Source organism: Platichthys flesus, chromosome 3, assembly GCF_949316205.1.
Source record: "Platichthys flesus chromosome 3, fPlaFle2.1, whole genome shotgun sequence".
In the NCBI taxonomy this organism is placed as follows: Eukaryota; Metazoa; Chordata; class Actinopteri; order Pleuronectiformes; family Pleuronectidae; genus Platichthys; species Platichthys flesus.
This window is the reverse complement of record NC_084947.1, coordinates 22,210,005-22,231,871: the sequence shown is the minus strand read 5'-3', so window position 1 is coordinate 22,231,871 and position 21,867 is coordinate 22,210,005. Positions and strand designations below refer to the sequence as shown.

General features: G+C 41.7%; 2 protein-coding genes across 3 annotated transcripts in view; both read right to left on the bottom strand.

Moving 5' to 3' along the window:
• tet3 (tet methylcytosine dioxygenase 3) overlaps positions 1 to 3,975 on the bottom strand; it is a 30,520-nt gene extending 26,545 nt beyond the window's left edge. The window contains exons 1-2 of one of the 2 annotated variants that reach the window (XM_062384680.1): positions 3,532 to 3,975; positions 2,770 to 2,829 (exon numbers count right to left, since the gene is read on the bottom strand). The gene's annotated coding sequence lies outside the window, so the exon portion shown is untranslated. The remainder of the gene's footprint in view (positions 1 to 2,769; positions 2,830 to 3,531) is intronic. The other variant, XM_062384682.1, reaches the window with a different exon arrangement.
• A 9,706-nt stretch (positions 3,976 to 13,681) lies between these two features.
• On the bottom strand, positions 13,682 to 20,456 carry ap3m2 (adaptor related protein complex 3 subunit mu 2). Its single transcript, XM_062384678.1, has 9 exons — positions 20,372 to 20,456; positions 18,514 to 18,798; positions 18,243 to 18,414; positions 17,780 to 17,917; positions 17,550 to 17,635; positions 16,924 to 17,057; positions 16,548 to 16,755; positions 16,187 to 16,331; positions 13,682 to 15,501 (listed from the first exon to the last, which is right to left on the bottom strand). The coding sequence occupies exons 2-9, from the start codon at positions 18,784 to 18,786 to the stop codon at positions 15,401 to 15,403; spliced, it is 1,257 nt and encodes a 418-aa protein (XP_062240662.1). The 5' UTR covers positions 18,787 to 18,798; positions 20,372 to 20,456; the 3' UTR covers positions 13,682 to 15,400.
• Between the last annotated feature and the right edge of the window lie 1,411 nt (positions 20,457 to 21,867).

The window sequence follows — 21,867 nt, the reverse complement described above, 5'->3', positions numbered from 1 at the left end:
TACAGTCACGCTCAGTAGTACATGCAGAACTATACGCAGTGGAGCAACAAAAACATTACAGAGTCTGATAAATGTCATTTATTGGAAATGTAAGATGACATCACAGCTTCCCAAGTCCAGAATGACTGGCTGTAAGTGAGGCAACTCTTGCTGACTACCAAAATTCTAATATGATGTAAAATCTGAATTTATGGATGTTGTTTTCAAATCCTTGCAGTGTCCTTGATTAAAAATATATTTGTATAACCATTGAAGGAAGAGTGAGTGTAATTAACTTGCAGTTAAAACCAGTCACTGCTGATGCAACAGTTGTTCAGAGCTGGGAGGCAGGTGACTCATCTGGGTTGGCATGCAAGATATTAGATGACAGTTAATGGTAAATTGTAGTTAAGTTACCTTTTTACAATGATTCATCTTAAACTGGATTCATATTAACAGTTTTATCAGCATGAATTATAAAGAAAGCCACAGTCATTTCACTGACAGACATTCAAGATTTATTAGGACATTCATAAATCTTGGTTTAAATATTTGACTTATTTGACAAATAGGTGGATAAGTGATGTTTCATTGTGTATTTTTGCACAGATCTGTGAAAGACATCAATGAAAAACTCAGGAAAATGAGATCTGTGTCATCATCATTTGAGTTGAAGTAGAGACCAAAGATGACTGAGACAACATGAGTCCTGAAGGATAAACAGATGCGAGTCTCATCCTGAGAAACAAAAACAAGTGTTCTCATGATCATTGACTATATGTTACAGACTCTCATGTGAATCAGAGCTGCAGTTCTTTACAGTCTGAGCGGAAACCTAACAGAGCAGTAAACACATCGAGAGCCAACACTGAATGGAAAAGGTGATGTCAAACTCTCCACTTCCTGAGTCTCTACTCTACACCAAAACCACTCATTACCCAACTATACACACACATACACATGTGCGTGTGGTGCCGGCTAGATGGTCATGTGACCAGCCTTGGATACCGGACTTGAGCTAAAATTAAAGCAATGATGTCACTAGACATTCAGTGTTGCCACGGAAACTAGGTCAGTGTTAACCCTTTGTGAGCGAGAGTGGGGATTCCATGCAAGTATAAACATATGATTAGCCAACATTCCATCTGCTGTCATACACGCACGCAGTGGTTTGAGTATTTCTACTCTAGTTTTGACTCTTTCCCACGACTGAGCTGAGTGAAGTTCATCTCGTGTTTAAAGAGGAAATCCTGTATAAGGGCGTGGAAAAACAAATCGGCGCAGTCTGTCTGTCTTGTAACGTGTTGTGGTAACTTCACGACTCGATTCTGCTTCCTGAACTGCAAAGAAAGCAGCCAGACAGCATAATTCAATGTGCTGCTGGACCACGCTCAATGTTTTTATGTTTCTGGAAAAACCCTAATGATATATAATTGATCTATAACTGCTCATTTAAACAGTCAAAAACGAGGTTTGTCTTGATGATTGTCCAGGAAACAGATATCAATGAGATAAAGACACACACAGAAACATCGACGTATCAGGAGCTCAGGAAACCATAAAGACTGAGAACACAAACTTGTTAAACACATCAGCAAAACGGGGGGGATTAATTATTTCTTCCCCAGTGATCCAGATGGTCGTATGGACATTACCTTGTTGATAAAGTGACTGTTTACACATGGGTAGGGATTAGTGCAGGCTGTGTTAAACTGGAGTTTGTCACAACAACTGAGCTAAACTCACTCAAGCATTAGTTATGTGACTGACCTATATTTTGTATCACTGCAGTGACCCAGGTGAATGTATATGGTATAACATATAACGTTTAAATGCCCTTTGAGGGACAACTTATCACTTCCTTGTGTCTGATGGTGGCAACACTGAAAGGTTTCTTTCTTCTACGAGGGGACGGTGTTCTAACATTATAATTCAAATACAACTCTTTCTATGACACCTCGCCGCACAAACTATCTTTCCACATAAACAGACAAGCGTGCCCCGACTCGGCAAGTTGAAGAACAGCAGCTCTCAGTGGCCACGCGCCACAGGTTACTACGCTGTGCAATCAAACACGTACGCATGCGTGACCCACTAACTTTTACTCCCTTTACCTCATTTGACTCCAGAACCTAAGAGAAGAAAGACGGCCCCCTTGTAGCGCGTAGGGTTCCTCCTCCTCCGCCTCCGCCTCCCTCTTCCTCTCCTTGGTCTCTTGCATCTACACATGCCTGCCTCTGGCACCAATCAGTGGGCAGCGTGGGACACTTTAAACTGAGGACGCCGCCACTTCATCACTAAGGCGCTCAGCTCACCACCGCGGCTTGGAGATAGAGTCAAAGTCGCTAATTTAGTATAGTCAGTTCTCAAACAGAGTGACTGGGATTCAGAAGATATATGACTTACAGGGACTATTGCACCTTTATGCCAAACCGCGAGGATGTCAAAGATAATAAAATGAGCTTGTGTCTTCGCTGGAGAGAGTAGAGAATAGTCCGACTTCTTTAGTGGCTCAGACAACCACAACATTTTCTGTATAGCAGGTGTTAATGGTGAAACCCATTCTCACAAATACATACACATACATACCTAAAAACAATGGGCACATTTGAAAAAACGCTTGTCTCTGTGTTGACTAACAACCATGTTTACACCTCCTTAGAGCCTCACTGCACTGATGAACCAACAGCTGAGAATCAAAGCAACATGGACATAGATTACACACATATTCCAGAGATGATACACACAAACACAAACAAAACATCGCACAAATCCAATGCCCTCTCTTACCTCAGCTGCCAGCTTAAGGTTTCCCAAACTGCTTTGACTGATGTCTTCAAAATATTCCACCTTTACAGCCGTCCAACAGAGCAAGAGAGGGGGGAGTGAGAGGCAGTCAGAGAGAGATGGGAGGGGAAGAGAATAACAATCAATAGAATAATGCGACAAGGGCCTGTTCAAAAGACTCATCATTATAGACAGTTGGACCAGCAGCTACAACCTGCATGTGGCTCGACATGCATTCTTTTTATCATTCCTGTCATCCTCAGTATACGTCAAAAAGCAGCCTTGCATACAAATCTCCTTTCTTTGATTTGTGCTCAGCCAGCGAGCCGGCACTTCCCTCTGCTGCTGGGATAGAGAATGAGAGACAGCAATGCCAGGATTCAATTTCAATTATAGAATTATGCAATGTCTGTATCCCAACCTGCAGCCTCCAAATGTATGCATCAGATGAGCCCCGCTTTTTTTAAAGGGCAACTTGGCCAAACGTGCACAAGTGTCAGCGGTTAGTTCAGCTGAGAGTAAGATGTAATAGGTGGAGAGGGTTCATCAAAGCAGAGCTGATAATTGGACAACAAAAGCATCCTCTTATTTGGCACAGCACGTCCCCCTTGTCTACATGGCCCTGGCTGTCTCAATGTTAAACGATGTGTTTTGTCTTGAGTCACTCCCCAGTCCCGCCAATCTCATCTCTCACCCCCTCCACCCGTCAGCCTCACACCCACCCACTTATCAATCCTAAAATAGTCTGGAGTAATGAATATTTACCCTCCAAGCCTCTGAGCTGCCTCGGTTTGTACTCCTCCGTCCGCTGGCCAAATCCCCATCAGAGGACTCCGACTCCCTCTCGTCTTCACCTCTTTCCCTCTATCCCTTTCTTCTCTCTCTCTTTCTCTCTCTCTCCCCACTCTTCTCTGTCTCTTTCTCTCTCTCGTCTGTGTTCCTGCAGCCCATTCAGGAAGCCATCTTGTGTTTTTAATCTGGTTTTACATGAGCGCTCGTACGCACGTTCTCTCTCTCTTCTCTCTCTCTCTCTCCCTGGCTCTACCCCCTCCCCTCTCTCTCTCTCTATTTTTCTCTCTCTCTCTCTCCTACTAGTTTGCCAATAGGTCTACCGAACACAAACTTAAACACATACACACACTTACACACAACAGAGAGATTTTTTTTCCCTTTGATCACTATCGCACCTTCCTCCCACGCGTTCAGTTTTTTTTCTCCCCTCTCCTGCATATATGATATAAATGCCCCTCAGCAACCCCCTCCCCCCCTCGCTGTCTCTTCAAACATATACACAAATTTGCGCACACACACACATAAAAAAAACACACGAACACAGAGGTCGTCGAAGAGACGTCACGCTAGAGATAGCACACAAAGCCAGGCTGTCCACCAATCAGGGACCGGGCTTGGCTCTGCTGCTAGGGTGAAATTGAAGGAGAGCCAGGGAGGGCGGTGACAGAGGGAGAGAGAGAGAGAGATAGAGAGAGAGAGAGAGAGAGAGAGAGAGAGGGTTAAAATGGGGAGGCTAAAATACAAGAACGAAAATAGTATTCATGTGTGTATCTGTGTGTGTGTGCAAATCCATAAAAAAAAGAAAAAGGAGCGGACAAAAAGAGACAGGGTAAGGGTGGACAGAAGGTGTGTGTGGATGTGTACGCGCATGTGTGTGTGACTGTGTGTGTGTGCATTGGGGGGGATGGGTTCTCTCTATGCCTGTCAATTATCTCCTCGAACTCGCCTTCCCTAAACAATGCCTCTGGTATGTGGTATCACTGAGCACCATCTGTGTCAGGGCTGCCTGCAATAACTGGACTGGACTGCAAAGTGTGCGCACACACACACACACACACACACACACACACACACACATTCTGACAAGAGAAATGCACAATTACACAGCAGAGCCCAATGTGCTGACTCAAAGCAAGTGGAGAGAAAATGAGCACAGTGCCACTGCTGCACATTAAAGCTACAAAGTTGATGCCACAAGATCAAATAAACATCAGCTTTGAGTGTGATAGTGTCACACATGCAAGAACTACCTCTACCTTTCACTGAAATGAAAAAGAAGCTGAGGTTTACATTCTCTTTCTTTCTTTTCGTGCACAGCATATCTTCGAAGCCTGGGTTCGAAATGTTAACATTCTGAGAGTGAAAGGTCATCTCCACCTTCAACCTTTTTAAACCAGACCATCAGCATACGTTCATACCAGACTGCTAATCATAACCACAAGAGCCTAGCATACACGGGTTTGTCCAGATCAGCAACCGGGTACCGCTGCAAAGATGCATTTCCCTTTTTTTCCTTTTTGAAAAAGCCCTCTTCTAAAACTGTCACTCGTCAGCTCTTCTGAAATTGGGAAGTTCAACGAAAAAAACAAATGGAGAAGCAGAGCACTCCGTCGAGATATGAAAATCAGCAAAAGCGTGCAACAGATTGCTAATGGCTGCAGAATAAGAAACCACCGAAAGACAAGACAGTGTCAGCGTAAGTTCACGCAGCCTGGCGAAGAAGCGGCGGATCGAAGCGAAAAAGACAGACAGCGAGAGGCAGACAGACACACAGAGACCGAGAGGGAAGTGAAAAGGGAGAGCGAGCCGAAGTGTGGCGCGTGGAGGTGAGGCAGCCCAACAGTGACACAGCATTTCTGGTGTCGGTCTGACGCTCCCGTGTGGCATGGGAAACCCCCTCTGCTGACGTCAGATGGGCCACGTGTGTGTATGAATGTGTGTGAATGTGTGTTTATGTGTGAGTAGGGGCGTGTTTGTGTTTGGCCGGACTGCAAGAGCGGTGGCGTGGCTTCAGTGTACCACACACACACACACACACACACAAACCCACTGAGTTAAGTTTGCCTTCAATTATAATTGGTGTAGTGGATTATTCAAAAAAGATGTCTCGGTCTGTCTGTCTGTCTAGATGAATGATTCTAGAGGCATATCTCTAGAACCATTGATCTTATTAGATTCACATTTAGCATGTGTACTTTTAAGGGCATTGTCGAATTTTGTACAATTTGGACATTGACTTGATGCATTCAAACCAAACCAGGTGACCAGCCCTCTGCAGCAGCGGTGGCTGGGACTCATCAACGTCAATGAAGTTGTTCATCACCAAAGTGGCAACGACAATTGATTCTCTGCATTGGTGTTTTTTTGCGAATCAGGTCAAGCGTCACTAAACTTTACAGCTTTTTGTGCTGCAGCAGATTTGCAGCGTCAGGGTTCTTTGGAGTCCAGCAGCCAATCTTTACCTGCTGCCTCTCAATCACTACAGTTCACTTTCACAGTTTCAGAAAGAAAGCTGCTACCAGTATCATCACAGGCCGAAACAAAGGACTGAGCTGCTGCTGCTGCATCCATACAGAGGTTAGAAGACACAGATGGAGGCACTGTGAGGGCGGAATACTGATGGACGGGTGGATTCTTGGTTAAGAGCGGCATGTGGAGAAAAGACACACATCTCCCACAGCTCCATCTCACTGTACTTACACATTTCTGCAGAGATACTGAGGGTGTGAGGGTCGACAAGATTATTTTAGAATCAAGTATTTAGTAATTATTCTGTTTTGAACAGCTAATTTAAATACTAGAATTTTAATATAGCCCTGTCAAAGGCAGGGTGAGGCCACTACGGGGTGTCTGTGATCTGTGATATCCTGTATTATAATAGTGAGACAATGTTACTCAGGTAATGTCCCCTGTTTTTAATAACAGCTCAATGTAAGCCTGGCAATCATGCGTTATGGGTTGTTTTATTCTATGATCAATAACGCAGAAGAGTATAAGAAAAGTTTATTTAGTAAACTGACGCTGAGTCTACGCACTACACTGTGTTTATGACAGAATGAGAAAGACTTGTTAATGAATTTTATTCTCCGAAAACGATTTCACTAATTCATTTACACACGTTATTTAGTAGAGGCAGACGTGTATAATGTTTGCAGATTGATATATGTTCCTAACACATATTGAAATTTGAAATTTCCAGTTTAATCTCGATATTTTGACTTTTCTAGAAACGAAAAGTGACAAACAAAATCTTCCCCTTTTCGATGTTTTTCTTACGCCTGGTCCTTCATAACAGACTGTGGAGATAGATGCTGATAAAGAACCAGGAGGAAAGGGGAACGAGGACTGGCTGAATGGAGAAGAGTTCCCTCAGAGGTCAGGAGTTTAAAATATGGAGGCTATAAACTTCTATTACCCCCCTCAGCAACAAAAGGAAAAGACAACAGAACCTTCTTTAAACAAAACTGTTTCCCTCTCAGCTGCTGAACACACATGACGTAGTCATGGTCCTGAAATGTGAAATTGTGTCGGCCATTGTTAGAAATGTGCTAATGAATATGCTTAATGACTCTTACTATTACAGAGTGCTTTTCTGTCAGGACAGGACAGGATAGACCTGCAGAGTTCTGATGGAAACCTTGATTTCCTGTTTGTGGCTAAACAAATCCTTGGCATCTTCCTCTAGACCTCAGCTTTCTGCTCCTCAACACTCAACATGTCCTAGCCGGCTGAGACTTTGATCTATTTTCTTTAAAGATGCAAACAGAATCTTAAAGGGGTGTGAATCAAACAATAGTAAAAAAACATCTCAGTTCACCTAATCAAAGAAAACATTGGCAGATAAAGGCCTAAAATGAATTAACTCAGGTGGAGCTGACCTCAAAGCAGTCATGGACAAGATGCATTTTAGTGATATATTCTAACCATTTCTTTCCTGGATCAAAACAACATTGATACAAGATACCTGTAATCTGAATTAATATTTCACTGCTGTGTTACCTTCGTCAGGGAGCTTACGCTTGTATCCGCATTTCTCTGTCTGTTAGTTAGTTAGCATGATTATAAGAAAACCTGTGAACGATTAACACAAAAATAGGTGGGAGGATGAAGAATGGGTCAGATACTTGTGATTCTGTGCAATTTGGGGCAGATCTAAATAAAATATCAAAATCTAGCGGATTTAAATGAGCTTTTGTACAGGGACTGTTGGGCCTTAGTGGAGGGATGTGCTCTACTGAGTGACATTCTACTCTTGCCTTTGTATCATGAGTTGATCTATGTTCTTTCTGAGGCTTTAAAAATCCCTTGACAGATACCAACTTATTATGATTATCATTATTATAAAACCATGAGAAGAGGGAGAGGGTTTAAGTATGGAATTGCTATGCTATGGAAATTGTTATATGGATAGTCACCTTAATTCCACAAATAAATGTATCTTTTAAGAACTTGCCTGAAGAAATGAATACTATGACAAGCCTATAAAGGTAATGTAGCTGCTTTTGCAATTTATGTCTTTGCTTTACTACAAAAAAAGGCACTATCTGATCATTGCACGTGTGACATCAGTGTGATAATGTCAGTGATTGACACAAAAATGATGCGCTTGTTCTGTTGTACATTAGGACCTGACAAAGGCAACAAGTGTCCAGTCCTCGGTCGGTCTTTAGAAGCCCTTTCTGTTTTTTCCTGCTTCTCCTCCTCCAATGGTGCTGACCGTTTACTGCATCCTCCCATCCTCCTCCTTAACTTTATAAACCATCCCCCGGTTTAAGACCCTGACTCAACTACAAACAAACACACGCATGCTTCCATTAACACAAAAGTGCACACATACTCTCTTGCTTTCTTCACACACCCACACACGCGCGCGCACACACACACACACTCCTACACACATACACACAAACAGAGTGGCCTAAGGTTAACCCCCACCCTCATTCGAAGCCTTAGAGGTCAGAGGACAAAGCACAGGCAACTGCAGGAATTCTCTACTGCTGCTGTTTGGTAGCACTCTTGGTCTCACAGCCATGCAAACACAAACACCCACACACATACAGTGTCCACTCTGTTAACACACTGTTAAAACAGACTATGTCCTCATCAAACATGCACGGTCATACACACATTTATGAAAGACATTTAAGGTGAATGTGTCTTTCTCTTTTTCATACAATTAAAGATTCACATCTTCACATATACAAACATCAGTGGGGTGTTATATCGGCTGCTTGAATTTGGGAATGAGCAATTCCAACCATGCTTTATAAGTGGATTTTCTAATTCACTACTTGTTTTAATGGTAAGAGTAAAGTGCACAGTATTACAGCATTGTATGAGGTGTCCTATATGAATATAATTGAACAGGAAAATGACTTCCAGTAATTACAGACTAAATTTGTGTCTCAGAGAGAAGGGTTAGTTACCATGAGAAGAATCAAATATTAAAGTGCAGCTCTAAATGTATAAATTAGAGTTTGGGAATTGAATTCCTATTACAAGTGCCACATCTATCATATGGTCTGTTATTTGGGTAGGTGCTATCTAAACCCAGTCTGAGGAGAATTTAACAGATAAGGAATGCCAAATTTTGCACGAGTAGCTGAAACGCTTAAAGCTATCAGTTTAAATGGACACCAATAAAATTGTGTGTGTGATGTTTGTATTGATTTATAATTAAAAGCACTGCAGCAAGTGGGATTGGTGGGTGGATGGATAGTTTCCTGACTCTTTCCTAGTCTTTTCTACTCAGGTGTTTTACCATGAGCATGGCATTACAATGCCTAAACCCAACTTACCTTGCCAAGACGCAGACTGCTTCTACTGAGGAAAAATTTAGTCTATACTAATGTGACGGTTTTTTGGACAAAAAGTAGAAGAAAACGTTTCTTAGTAAAGAAAGGTTGAAATGATATCTTTCTTTTGGGGAAACAACTCCAAAGAGGTTGTGAGAAGGTAAGTACCATTGGTAAACAGCAATCAATAGTATGGAAGAGTTTTCTTTGCATTGATTAGCCACGTCCAATCAGTCGTGCATAACAACACGATTACTAACGAACATTGAAAACTTACGACATGCATGATCAAGAACTTGTCCAGGGTGTAAGCCTCTTCCATAAGAGTGCAATAAGCAGGGATTGAAAAAGTTGTGATGGATGAGATTGATGCAACAGCCTTGAATCTTGATATTTCTAAATGTCAATATACTATATCCCAGAAAATAGAAGTACTATTATTCAACATTTAAGTCATCAGTAACTCACTCACCTCCAACTCGCTCCGTCTCCTCTTCAACTCATTACATTTGCGCAGCTTGCAGATCTGCTTGCCCGTCTTCCGGTTCAAACAGTTTGCGCAGGTACCGCAGTTCTCATTGCGGAGACAGGAAACGCAGGTGCCACATTTCTTCCTCCGTTTCTTCTGCAGGTCATTGGCGGCATCCAGGGAGCCATTGAAGGGAGAAAGAGAGAAGAGCCCAGCCTGCTGGTGTTCACTCTCGATGTATTTGCTTAGAGGAGACACCTTCTCTGAAGAGTTCCTATAAAAGTGAAGAGACTGAGCCTCCTCTGAATCCATGGAGAATTCAAAAATGTCCTCAGGTGGTGGAGCAGGCCCAACTCTTGGTTTAGGCATGGTGGATGTCCTGCCTTATGGGAATTATGCCTCTGAATTAAAAGGATTTGCGGAGTTTAAAAGAAAGTGTGTCTGGTCATAACAACAGTTTCCCGACTACCCTGATGGATGGATGGTGGTCCACCACAAGTTGGGAAGTGTGGCTCGAGCCTGGGGAGTCATAGTAGTTTCTGCCCAGTCCCGACACAGTCTGGAGGGATGCAGAGAGAGCAAAGGCAAAGTATGAGACAAAACTTTCTTTATTCATTTCATTTCATGTGTATTTCATTTGGAACCAAGTCCATGGTTCAATAGCTATCAACTTAAACAGCTTAACAATTAGTTGATCTTATAAAAACCATGCAGAAGTTTAGTTTGTAGACTCGACCAAACCTTATCTTTTTAAGGCAGTTACTGCTCCAATTTTATAGAAATGTTGTTATTACATTGGTATAACTAACAATAATTTATTTTAGACGATTTGTCCTGCATTAATATTCAGTCTGAGATCTGTGACTGCTGTCTGATATTGTCTGCTCTCCAAACACAGCTGCCAGAGTTGTGTATCCACTTGGCTCACAGCCACACAGAGCGGTGTGAGCAGTTTGAGAAACTGTGGCAGACCTGGCAGTGGTGTGTGCCTGTGCGCACGTGAGTGTGTGGTGTGTGTGTGTGTGTGTGTGTGTGTGCGTGTGTGTGTTTGTGCGTGTGCGTGTGTGTGTGTGCATCCTGAATGAAAGATGGGGGTGATAAGTTGATGGCAGGGACAGTCCTCTTTGTGTTGTGGTCACACGCTCCGGTCAACCGTCAATGACGTGTATTGTATAAACCCTATCCCACTGTTTCTTTGCTGCTGCCTGGTTTCAGAGGCTTAGCTGCACATGCTTTGGAGGGAACTATACACAAACATAAGGTAGTTTTAAACCACTCTGTGAAATTGCCCGCTGCAGTAAATTTAGAACTTTGTGAATATAAAAAATGAAAGACTGACTTCTTGTCTTTGTTTCATTAATATTTTTGAATTTTAAGTGAGGGAGCAGCAGTTTGAGCAACAACAAGTCATTGTGATGTGTGTTCCAGGTCTTGTGGCACTTACTTCCATTGATTTATGCTAACATGACGATACAATAAAAGCTCAAAACCCTCTGCCCATATGGTTAGATGCACACTGTTGTGAAACCAAGTTCTGCTCAAATGATCTTAACTTAAAAAAACTTGTTGCATTAATATCTTTGACAGGTCACAGTTACAAATCATTATTTGTACCTGTAAGCTGTTAGCTGCTGCAGGAAAGAAGGGACGAAGTGAATTTAACGCATAAAGTGAAACATCTCAACGTTTAGCTAGTTTGCAGCTGTGCTAACCGGCCAACGCATATTTAGAATTAGCCAAACTTCACTGCTTCCTCAACACTAGTTCATGTATAATGAAGTATAAGTATCATTTAGGCTTTTTATTTGGTCAAGAAGAAAAAGTCAACTTACCACTTGGAGGTTCAGGATGGAGCTCAGTGGGTTTAAAGCATTGCTGTAATTGTGAAACTAGCTGCTCTGTGACGTGTAGCTTAGACTTCTGATAAAGTTAGAGGTAGAAACTCTGAGGCTCCACCACAACGCAGATGAACATAAGAACTGTATTAGGGTAGAATAGTTTGAGATGTTCTGTTTTTAAATGTGTGTTCCTCAGGTGTTAGCAGTGGCACGCGCCCTGACACCTCCCTATAAAGCACGTGCTGGAATAATGCAAGAGTTTGCGAGATGTGAAATGCGCGACATCAGCCGCGGGAAAGTTAAAGTGAGGCTCAGAACTATCGTTGTCACTATGGTAACGGTCCCAGTTAGCCCACTCTGCGTCCACGCGGTCGACGACAGGGAGCTCCTAACATCCCAGCGGGACGTCCGGTCCGCCCACAGCCATCAGATCAGTTAGCAGCTAACACACATCCTCAGATCCACACTGAGATAAACGCTGCTTATCAACATTGTGTTACACAAACTCATTACAGGGCCGCGGGTCGCTAATGACTGTGGGTGACAAAACCCACACTGCGACTGACTGGGTGTGATTCTGATTAACATGCACGCGCCAGGAAGAGTCACACGAATGGTATCAGAGAGTCTCAGTAGTTGTTCTTAACTTGCATTTATGACGAAGGCCTAGTCATTCATTTGCATGTGAGAAAATAATGCAGAACGGACAGTTAGGCTTCACACATTCCTGCAGACAAAACATACAAGTGGGAATTGAATCATGCACGTGCACAACGCATGCATACACCGTAGGAGGAGAATAAGCAACTTACCAGCCGTGACGCATGGCTCTTTAAAAGTTCTCACTTCAGTCTTCAGACGCGTTTGTAAATTAAAGAAAAGAATGCCTCTATAAAAAAGTCCCTCCACTATCTGATGATGATGCAAGGGCTTTTTACTTGAGCGTTAGATATGTCATGACAACAATCTCCATCCAAAATACTCCTGCACAAAATAGGAGAGGGAGGAAAAAGTTTTGGCCTGATGACATAAGTCAGACTTGGAGTTGCTCTGTCTGGTCCTAGAAAGAGAGGGAGAGAGAGAGAGAGAGAGAGAGAGAGAGCGCGAGCTAGAGAGAGAGAATTTGTGAAAGGGTTAAAGTCATCAGTAAATTATGGAGTGGACTCCTGCCAGCTGGAGCCAGGGCGGGACAGGGGGGGTTGACGTGACACAGCCAGAAGATGTGGTGGTTAAACTGGTTATCAGTTTACGTCCTTACATGTGAGGTCCTGAGATGATCTGAAATGATTTATCTGTGATTTCTACAGTTTAATTGGAGCCCCTGGTGTCAAAGAGTAGTGTTTTTGATTGGCTGACGTCACGCGTGGGTTTCAAACCACATGTTGTAACATCAGGAGGCAGGATGAGGATCAGGACCTCTGGGGTCCGGAGCCCCAACATCTTCCTCCTCGCTCTGTGAGGAGGAGCAGCGGCCCCAGCTGCCGAGTGCAGGAACCTCAGCCACCAGTGATAATTCAATTTAGATTTCATTGGCCAAAAAGTATTTAGTCAGACATCAGTAATAACTCCAAATGACAGCATTTTAGCAGCTCTGGACGTTGTGGTGGCATTCATCAGGTTCAGTGAACCCAAGGACTGCTACTCAATAACCTGTAATGCTGGCTCAATTGAAGACTGCACCAACTGCACTTCACTTTAAATTAAGTTGAACTGAAAAAGAAAGATCCTCTGTGGTTTCAGTGTTCCCAGAATTGTAATTTCATTACTACTACTACAGTTTTGTGATGTATACAATCTAAATTAACAGGGGTCTAGTCCACAGTTATTCTGGCTGTGGATCTATGTGTGCTTCTTTCACATGAACAGGAAAATATTAATTTGTGCCTAGAAATACAACAAAAACACTCTGAATGTTCATCAAAAGAGTAGCTCCACAGTCTGATGAACCACTGAGAACTGAAATGAAGAGAAGTAGACTTGTGATCAACTTCACGGTATAATAAAACAATTTGGAATCAGAGTTATCAACCAGTTACAACACATCAAATCTTTATTTTTACAGAAGAATAACACTCCCCTGGAGGCTGTTAAGCAAACAGACAAAATACAAACCATCAACATCTCCTGTCATTGTTCTATACCAGTTTCATATATTTCTGTTGTTGTAAAGCTGCTCACATATCACATTCTATTTGCAACCATCAACCTCTTTGACCTGCGAGGCTTGAATATGATGAATATGAGCTGATTTCAGCAGAGACCCAGCAGCACACATACTTATTACCCTGACTCTTGGAGCTGTTAATGCGATTTATCCCAGTTGCCATAGTGACCCTCATCATTTTGTGTTTACAATCTTTACAAATAGATATTATGATGCACATTATACTGTTTTTATGCACTGGAAAACATTTTTGATAATCAGTGTAAAGCATCCAGCTGAGAGGGTGAAGAGTCCTTATGATGGATGTGTTGAAAACTAAATCTGGTGTTTGGCCATAATACATTTTGAAATAACAAGTTTCCATAGAGTTAAAGCTGATGATGGACTGCAGGGAATGGGAGCACTGTAAACACAATAATATTAATGTAGCAAATCATTGGTTTACTTTAATAAATAACAATTTTATTTGAATAAAACAGGTGAACAAGGGCCTGGAAATCTCCCAGAAACAGTCATGTTAATAAACAGCTATAGTCGCTCTACTGTCCTGTCACCTGCATTAAAATGAAATGTTAGTACCAGCAGATAGTGCATAATCAAGGATGCATCTAGTGTCACATTCTCATACAGTAGTGAGCTGGCTCCAGTGCTACAGACATAAAATCATCAAATCATTGCAACGCGGAAAAGAGCGCAGAAACAGGGCAAACAGAAAACAGAGGAACATGGGGAAGTAATCACACAGGAAGGTAAGACACATGTTAGTTAGTTTCACAAGCAGTTTGCAATGGGAATGGTTTAAACACAGAGGATCACAGTAGCTCTATTCTGTGAAATGTGGGAGAAAGAAATGGACATTTTAATTTGATTTGGAACCAAAGATGTCAGTTAGAGCACATCCTTCCAAGCAACAGTTTCCTGAATTAGTTTGGTGTATTACTGTACTGTAAGACAAAGATATTGTTTCATCTTGCAGGGCTCTATGGGGAAATACTGTTATTTTAATCATACTATGCAAGTCATGCTGTCAGAATTTTTTTTATTTATTATTGGTCCAATATCTGATATCTCTTGTTTGCTGTGCAAATAATAATCACCTGCACTCATCGAATCCAGACATACATTACGGAAATGAAATACTGGACAAAGTGGAGGACGGATCGCTTCCGAGGCTGAAACAGGACAGCAGCAGATTGTTAGTGAAAGCTTCCAATGTAGTTTGAACTTACGCCTGAAATGAAACTTGGAACTGCTTGGGTTTGATTTGACCTCAGGGTTGAAATTATAATGGAAATTCTTGTTCAGGATTAATATACAGCACATTGGGATAAGCTGGGTTTGACCTGGGTTCAGTTCAAATAGAAACATTTGTTTAACCTGTTTTCTGGACATTTGATGCTTTTAATTCACGTTTCTATGTGAAATGGCCCATTTTCATCTGCTACAAGGACCCTTCAGTTGGTGTCGGTGAATCCTGAAAAGCATTTACACAGGGTATGTACCATCTCCCCTTCCCCCAACACGTAACCCCTCTGTCTTATTGTGGTTTGGTCCAGTCCTCACTGAGCAGGAGTCTTCATGTCCGGACCTGGAACTTGCCAGCCTTCGTCATGTACTTGATGCCTTTGAAAGGTTTGTACTTCTCACCGTACATGTCCAGTCGATTAACCTTAAGTCCTGTTGAACGACACAATTATCATGAATTCATCCATACTCCAATACGCCATCATAAGTGTTTGGCATAAATGTGTGAATATTGTGTTGCTCAAAGTGGAGATGCTGATGAATTAATAAAACATCCAGAGAGATTTGTTTCAGCAACAGCTTCTCCAAAGAAGAGATGTAACGCTGTTCCATGGATATTGGGTCTTTTAGGATTTATAAACTGTTATTAAATAACCTCAAAGGCCAAAGATAAATTAATGTAGTAATAAAACCAGTTAAATGTTTTAATATTTTGGCTGATCAGTACATGTAGATACATTTAGTTAACAACAAACGAAAAATTTTCATTCACGTATCCAAATTTCTGCATTTTAGAAACAATTATACCAGAGAATATTTAAAATCAGTTTATACAAAACTTCACACAGATTGAGGTTGTTTATTTGTTGCCGTTGGCGCCATCTAGTGGTCACTGTGTCACTGTGCTCACAGGCTGAGACAGTCAGGTGGTTGTCAGCTGAGCAGGATATACATATCTCTCTTCAATGTGGGGGTTGAGGGTGAACTACTTTCAATGCTACATTGACTCAGTTTGAGATAAAACGAGGTTTCATAGAAACACAATAATTACACAATAAAGACACAACAATGACTCTTATAAGAGATGAAGTTGTTAAAAGTGTTTGTGTGTTTGTACCTGAGATGGCCATCTGCTGGATCTTGAGCTGGATGTTAATGGTGGGGTTCTCGTCAGGTTTGGAGGCTCCGGGCTGAAGACTCATGGTACCCTTCAGACTGGGAAGCTTCTGCGGGTTGATCTTACCAACATCCCATGTCAACATCTGGACGAAACAAAAAGGTTTGATTTGTGTGAGATTAATAACACAGGTCATTCCCTTTTACACTATGACAATGCAGAATGGAAGCATACAATGACTTGTGGACACTTGTAGCTTTAATGTCATAAATCAGACTTCAAGCAATATTTTGATTCCTATGTTCATATACTCACTCCTTATTTTAGGTGTATGATCACACCTGGACACATTTGAAAGTACCTTTGTGACTGGGTCGAAGGTGTGTGTTCCCTGGGAGGAGTTGAGGTTGGCGTTGAGGACTCCACGGGGCAGCTGGCTGCTGACCAGGACCGACTCCACCGACTTACCCATGGTCTGTTTGGGGCCCAGGGTCAAATCAAAACGACCCTGAGAGCTTCCTTCGCGGAAACTGATGTTGTGCTTGACGTAGACTGGGATTGCCACCAGACTGAGGAAGAAGGAAGACAACAAATACTTTAATGTAAGTACACAGCTTAAAGATCATTCACATATCAATTATAAACTGAATTCATTATAAAGGGTTTTATGTGTCTTTCTCCATAACGTGGTATAGCAGATAATGTGATATAACTGAGAAACTGAATAAAACACTGACTTCTGCGAGCTGACGTGATATGAGAGCAACCGGAAGTTTCCATCTGGGGGGATGAAGGAGAGGATCCGCTCAGCCTCCCACCGCTTGAACCGAACACACGGGTGGAAGCTGACATCATCCAGCAGCCGAGGATTCTGGGGGAAAGAAACACAAACGGTTGGGTGGTGGTTAAACCAGAATACATTTTATCATATTTCCTGCAATTTAAACTATTGTATTTTCATTTTTTGAGCCCATTCAAACTTTTTTTAAAGCATTTTGGTTAAAGCAAAAACAGAGCTACAACAACTGGTTTAATGTGAGCAGAATCTTAAATATTCTGTATATGTTATATAGATAGACATTTTTACATTTGCCCTTTTACATCATTTTAAACATATTGTAATGCACTGAGACGTCTGATTCCCATAAAACTGAAGCACTTGCTCTAATAATTCACAAATGCAAAGACAAAGCTGAGGCAGAGCACAACAGTGAGAGCTGGGCTCTGTGACTTTGTCTCTGTGGGTAACATAGCCATGTATATACCACTTTCTAATGGTCTACATTAGTCAGATAGTGTAGATGCCCTGAGAGATAACTTGTTGAAAATCTGCAAAAGGAAAAGAAAAGGTTTGTAAACACACCATGAATGACAGGGTGAGGTCAGGCATTCCCGTCAGCTTTACACAGGCATCAATAACTCCCTGGATTTCTGCTGTTATTGTGGAGCCTGAGGAGAATACAATGAGTATACATTCCTTTACAAACAATAAATAATTCTGAGTACCACATTGTGATGTTTGAAGTAAATGTTTCATGCAGATATATGTCAGTTTAAACTACGTGTGTCTTTGTAATAAGTACAGCGCCATGCCTGATTTATCGATGATTGCATCAATCTCCTCCACCACATCAAAATAAGCTTCGTTGTTTGTGTATTTGACCCCAGTGCGTCGCCATGGCACCACGGAGAGCTGGCCTGTAGGGAGCTGTTCACCCACATTGGTGCTGCCTGCAAAACACACATTGATGTGAAACAATACGTACAGTCACTAGTATACAGGGATCTCATGTTGCTATGTTTCAGGCCATGACTATAAAGGATTGGCCTAATTTCTGGACTGTGTTAATATACACCTCGGCATTTTAACGTCATAATTCAATAATAACAGATACAATATATATTTTTGTGTTAATGGATCCTCTGACGTTATTAAAACAAACAACCTGCATTGAGACATGCTGACAGACTGTATCTCGCAACTGTATTTTTACCTTAAATATTAAGAACACCTTGTTCTCCTCTAATGAAATTTGATCATGTAAGTAGACTGTACCCGTGATGGTGTTGACCATAGTGCGGAGGATGGTGGGGGGCTTAATGAGCTCTTTGAGGATGTTCGACTCTGTGGCCAGTGGGAAGCCATTATCCAGCATCTCTTCCAGCAGTTCATACACCACTACCACATTGTCCTTAATGGCAGCCTCTGTACACACTCCAAAATAGTCCTGAGATCACAGACAACAGGCAGAATGTGGAGAATTAAAGTCAGATCTGTGTCAATGAAATGAAAAAAAAATGCACCGAAAAAAAGAGTAAGGAAGAACCTGGAATGTGTCGACAACTCTGTGCAGAAACTCGATAACGAAGAGCGGCGGCACTTCGCTCTGGATGACCGCCACGAAGTAGATACGATGCCGGAGCACACTGATAAGGTAGTGGTGCGGCGTAGAGATCACCGGGGGGACGTTCTCTGGCTCGGTGGCGCGCTCCTGTGCCTCAAAGAAGTAGTCGCACACTGAGCGGCTGACCACGCTCTTCCAGTGCTTCTCCAGGAAAATGTCCCCTGAGGCGTTTATGAGGAACAGGCTGTGGATCATTTTGGCTGGAGGCTGGAAGGCAAACGATATGAACATAAACCAGCACATAATATAAACCAAGGCATTTCGGGCAACATTTGAATAAACTGTGAGAGATGTAGAATTCAGGTGGAGGTCACTGGATTATACACATTTTATATCTTAGAGAAGTGATGCAATACTTTACATTATGTGAATTTTGGGCCTGATGCAAAGACGATATAGAAGCCATTTTATATTGCCACGATTCCTAAGATTTGGTTTTCAAACCCATATGACAAAGAAATTTTGTTGGATCTTGATATTTTACATTTTAAACAAAAACTCCATTATGAATATCTGTACATAAAATGAAAATATAAATTAGAACAAATATATAGAATATACATTTTAGGTAAAAAAACACATTTGTTATGTAAAATGTAAACATAAATGCACATCTTTTCTGCATTGTTTATTCTGTATAATACAAGTATATATCGGGCAAACATAAAAGCAGATACTGATGGCTGCGAGAGGCTCATATTGGCAGATTTTTGTCGGCCAACTAATAATTCAATCAGCGTTTAATATTAGGTCCCCACAATAGAAAATATTGAATGCTTAATAATGAAATAGAAAGGTAATAGAGATTTAGGAGTATCCTAAAACTGAAACAGCTACATGGCAAGTATATAATTTACACCTGAGAATTAACTGCTGTGCTGTAACTGTATTGTGTAATAATGCAGTTATTTCACAGTAAATGTATTTACTTTACCTTATTTATTTGTTTTGCACGTCTATTTAGTCAGTGGTCATTTCACTGAGCCTCAGAATGAATGAGTGAACATTTTACCAGTGTTTGAGTGAAAATCAAAACTAATGCAGCTGAATATAAAGACAACACTGGAGTGCTTTGTTGAGCAGCACGGGTTAGGTCTGTGTGGTAGATGTGTGCTGGCTTATCACGTCAACAGAATGGTGCTACACCCTTGTCTAAAGCAAATATCACAAAGGTGAATCTGAATAAAGCACTACCAGTTAAACCCATTGAAACCAACAAATGAAAGTATAATTGACATTGTCACATCCTTTATCTGTCCAACTTTGTGTCTCACATGTCAATGGACGGCTCGCAGACAGATCACATTAAACCTTCTGAATCGATTTGCAGACGTCGACATAAAATGTGTAACTTTGTAAAAGGAGCTTGGAGCAAAGCTGCGTCTGAACTAACCAAGCGGTGTTTGACTTCATACAACATGGCTCTGTCGTCTTCAGTCAAACTTACGGCGGCTGAGGAAATGTGACACCGGAGTATTCATTAAATATGCGGCAGAGATATCGAGTTCAGAGCAGAGTGGGAACCACACGAACCTGGACACATATACTGGAATAAAACCAGGACTATTAGAATTGTTTTAACAGAAGAACTGTATCTGTCGGAGGCTGGAGGCCTTCATCGCAACATATGATGCTACAGCAGTCCCTCCTCCTCCCCAGTCTCATGACAGGGGAGCAGCCCCGTCGCCCGCTCCGGCATCAACACACAGATCATCAGCTGGAAACCAACGCAACCTTTTACATTAGTTGCGAGCGTCCTTCAGACATTACACACACTCACCGAGGAATGTTGCTCTATGTTCACTTCTCGCCTTTCACCGTTTTTTCCCAAAGAGCCACTGAGCCGCCGCTTCCGGTTCGCTGAGGCAGATCCTGAAGAGAGTAGCCCTGAGCACCGTAGCAAACCAATCAGAGGCCGAGGCTACACAGTCCCGCCTACTCAATGGAGACATAGGTCAACAATACGGAAGCTGCTCGGCTGGTGGCTGCGCTATGATTGGACCGCGGAGGGAGAGCCTCGGTAAACAGCAGCAACTCTGGCCGCTGATTGGCTGTGAGATGGAGCTTGTCTGACATTTTGTTTCTATATCAGATTTCATCTTGTGGAGTTTCTTTCCATTCAAACTTCACACACATACACACACACATACAGACGCACACACGCACACACGCACACACGCACGGGCACGCACGCACAAACACACATACTTTTAATGTTCGATCTTGCGTATTTGCAAATTAATGACATTTATGGTAGTTAGCTCATTTCATTTTTATTTAATTTTTTGGATGTATTGTTTTTATTATGTTAAGCCCTTTATGCTTTCAGATTGTGCTTGTATGAAGGTATCAAGGTGGACTCTCTGCCTAATTTCATATATTACTACTGGCCAGCAAATATACAGAAAACAAATACTGGATCAAGCATCGTCAACCTAACCCTATAGTAATAGCTACATTGAACAATCTTGCACAATTCCATAAAACAGTATATTTGAAATATGCCTGTGTTCAGGACCTCCCTGACTACTTTTTACTGAATATATTTGGAGACTTTTCAAAATAAAATCCCAAATTGTCACTGTTTAACATTTTTCCAAAGTAGAATGGATCATTTCAGGTGAATTTCAGGATACTTCAAAGTACTGTAAAAACACTTGCATAATTTCATAGAGAGACTGATATGCCTGTGTTCAGGACCTACCTGACTACCTGCATACGGGACTATCAACGATTTCTCTGAATGTATTTTGAGATTTTTCAAAGTAAAGTCCAACATTTTCACTGTGGAATAGATCATTTCAGGATACTTCAGAGTACTGTAAAAACACTTTGCTCAATAAGTTCAGAGAGAGATTGATATGCCTGTGTTCAGGACCTCCCTGACTACCTTCATACATATATATATTTTTTATTATTTCCCCCTTTTTTTATGTAAAAAATACCATCCTGTACTTTGTTAAGTTACTTTGCTTAAACTCCTTGAGTTATTTATATGGCAATGTACTTTCTGCATCGAGGAAGTGTCATCTCTTTTGGGGTGGGGGTTGTGTGTGTATGTGTGGGGGGAGTAATTGAAAAATGACATGTAAGAGTACTTTCATAAACCAACATGTTGGTTTAGTTAAGGTGTTTGTTAACTGTGCTGACATCATTGACTTGTTCAGACATTGACTCGAAGGTGAGGAGATGCTGTTATTCTCACATTGAGGCTACATTATGACATAAGCTCTAGTTCTGCAGGGACATCTAGTGGCCAAAAGTAGTCATAAAAAT

What these genes read in the sequence shown, in the direction of transcription:
- ap3m2 (XM_062384678.1), bottom strand. Translation starts at nt 18,786, where the DNA reads ATGATCCACAGCCTGTTCCTCATAAACGCCTCAGGGGACATTTTCCTG. An exon ending in TATGGTCAACACCATCACGG is followed by an intron (nt 17,918 to 18,242) that starts GTACAGTCTACT and finishes TGTGTTTTGCAG; the next exon opens with GCAGCACCAATGTGGGTGAA. An exon ending in TATCACGTCAGCTCGCAGAA is followed by an intron (nt 16,756 to 16,923) that starts GTCAGTGTTTTA and finishes CTTCTTCCTCAG; the next exon opens with TCTGGTGGCAATCCCAGTCT.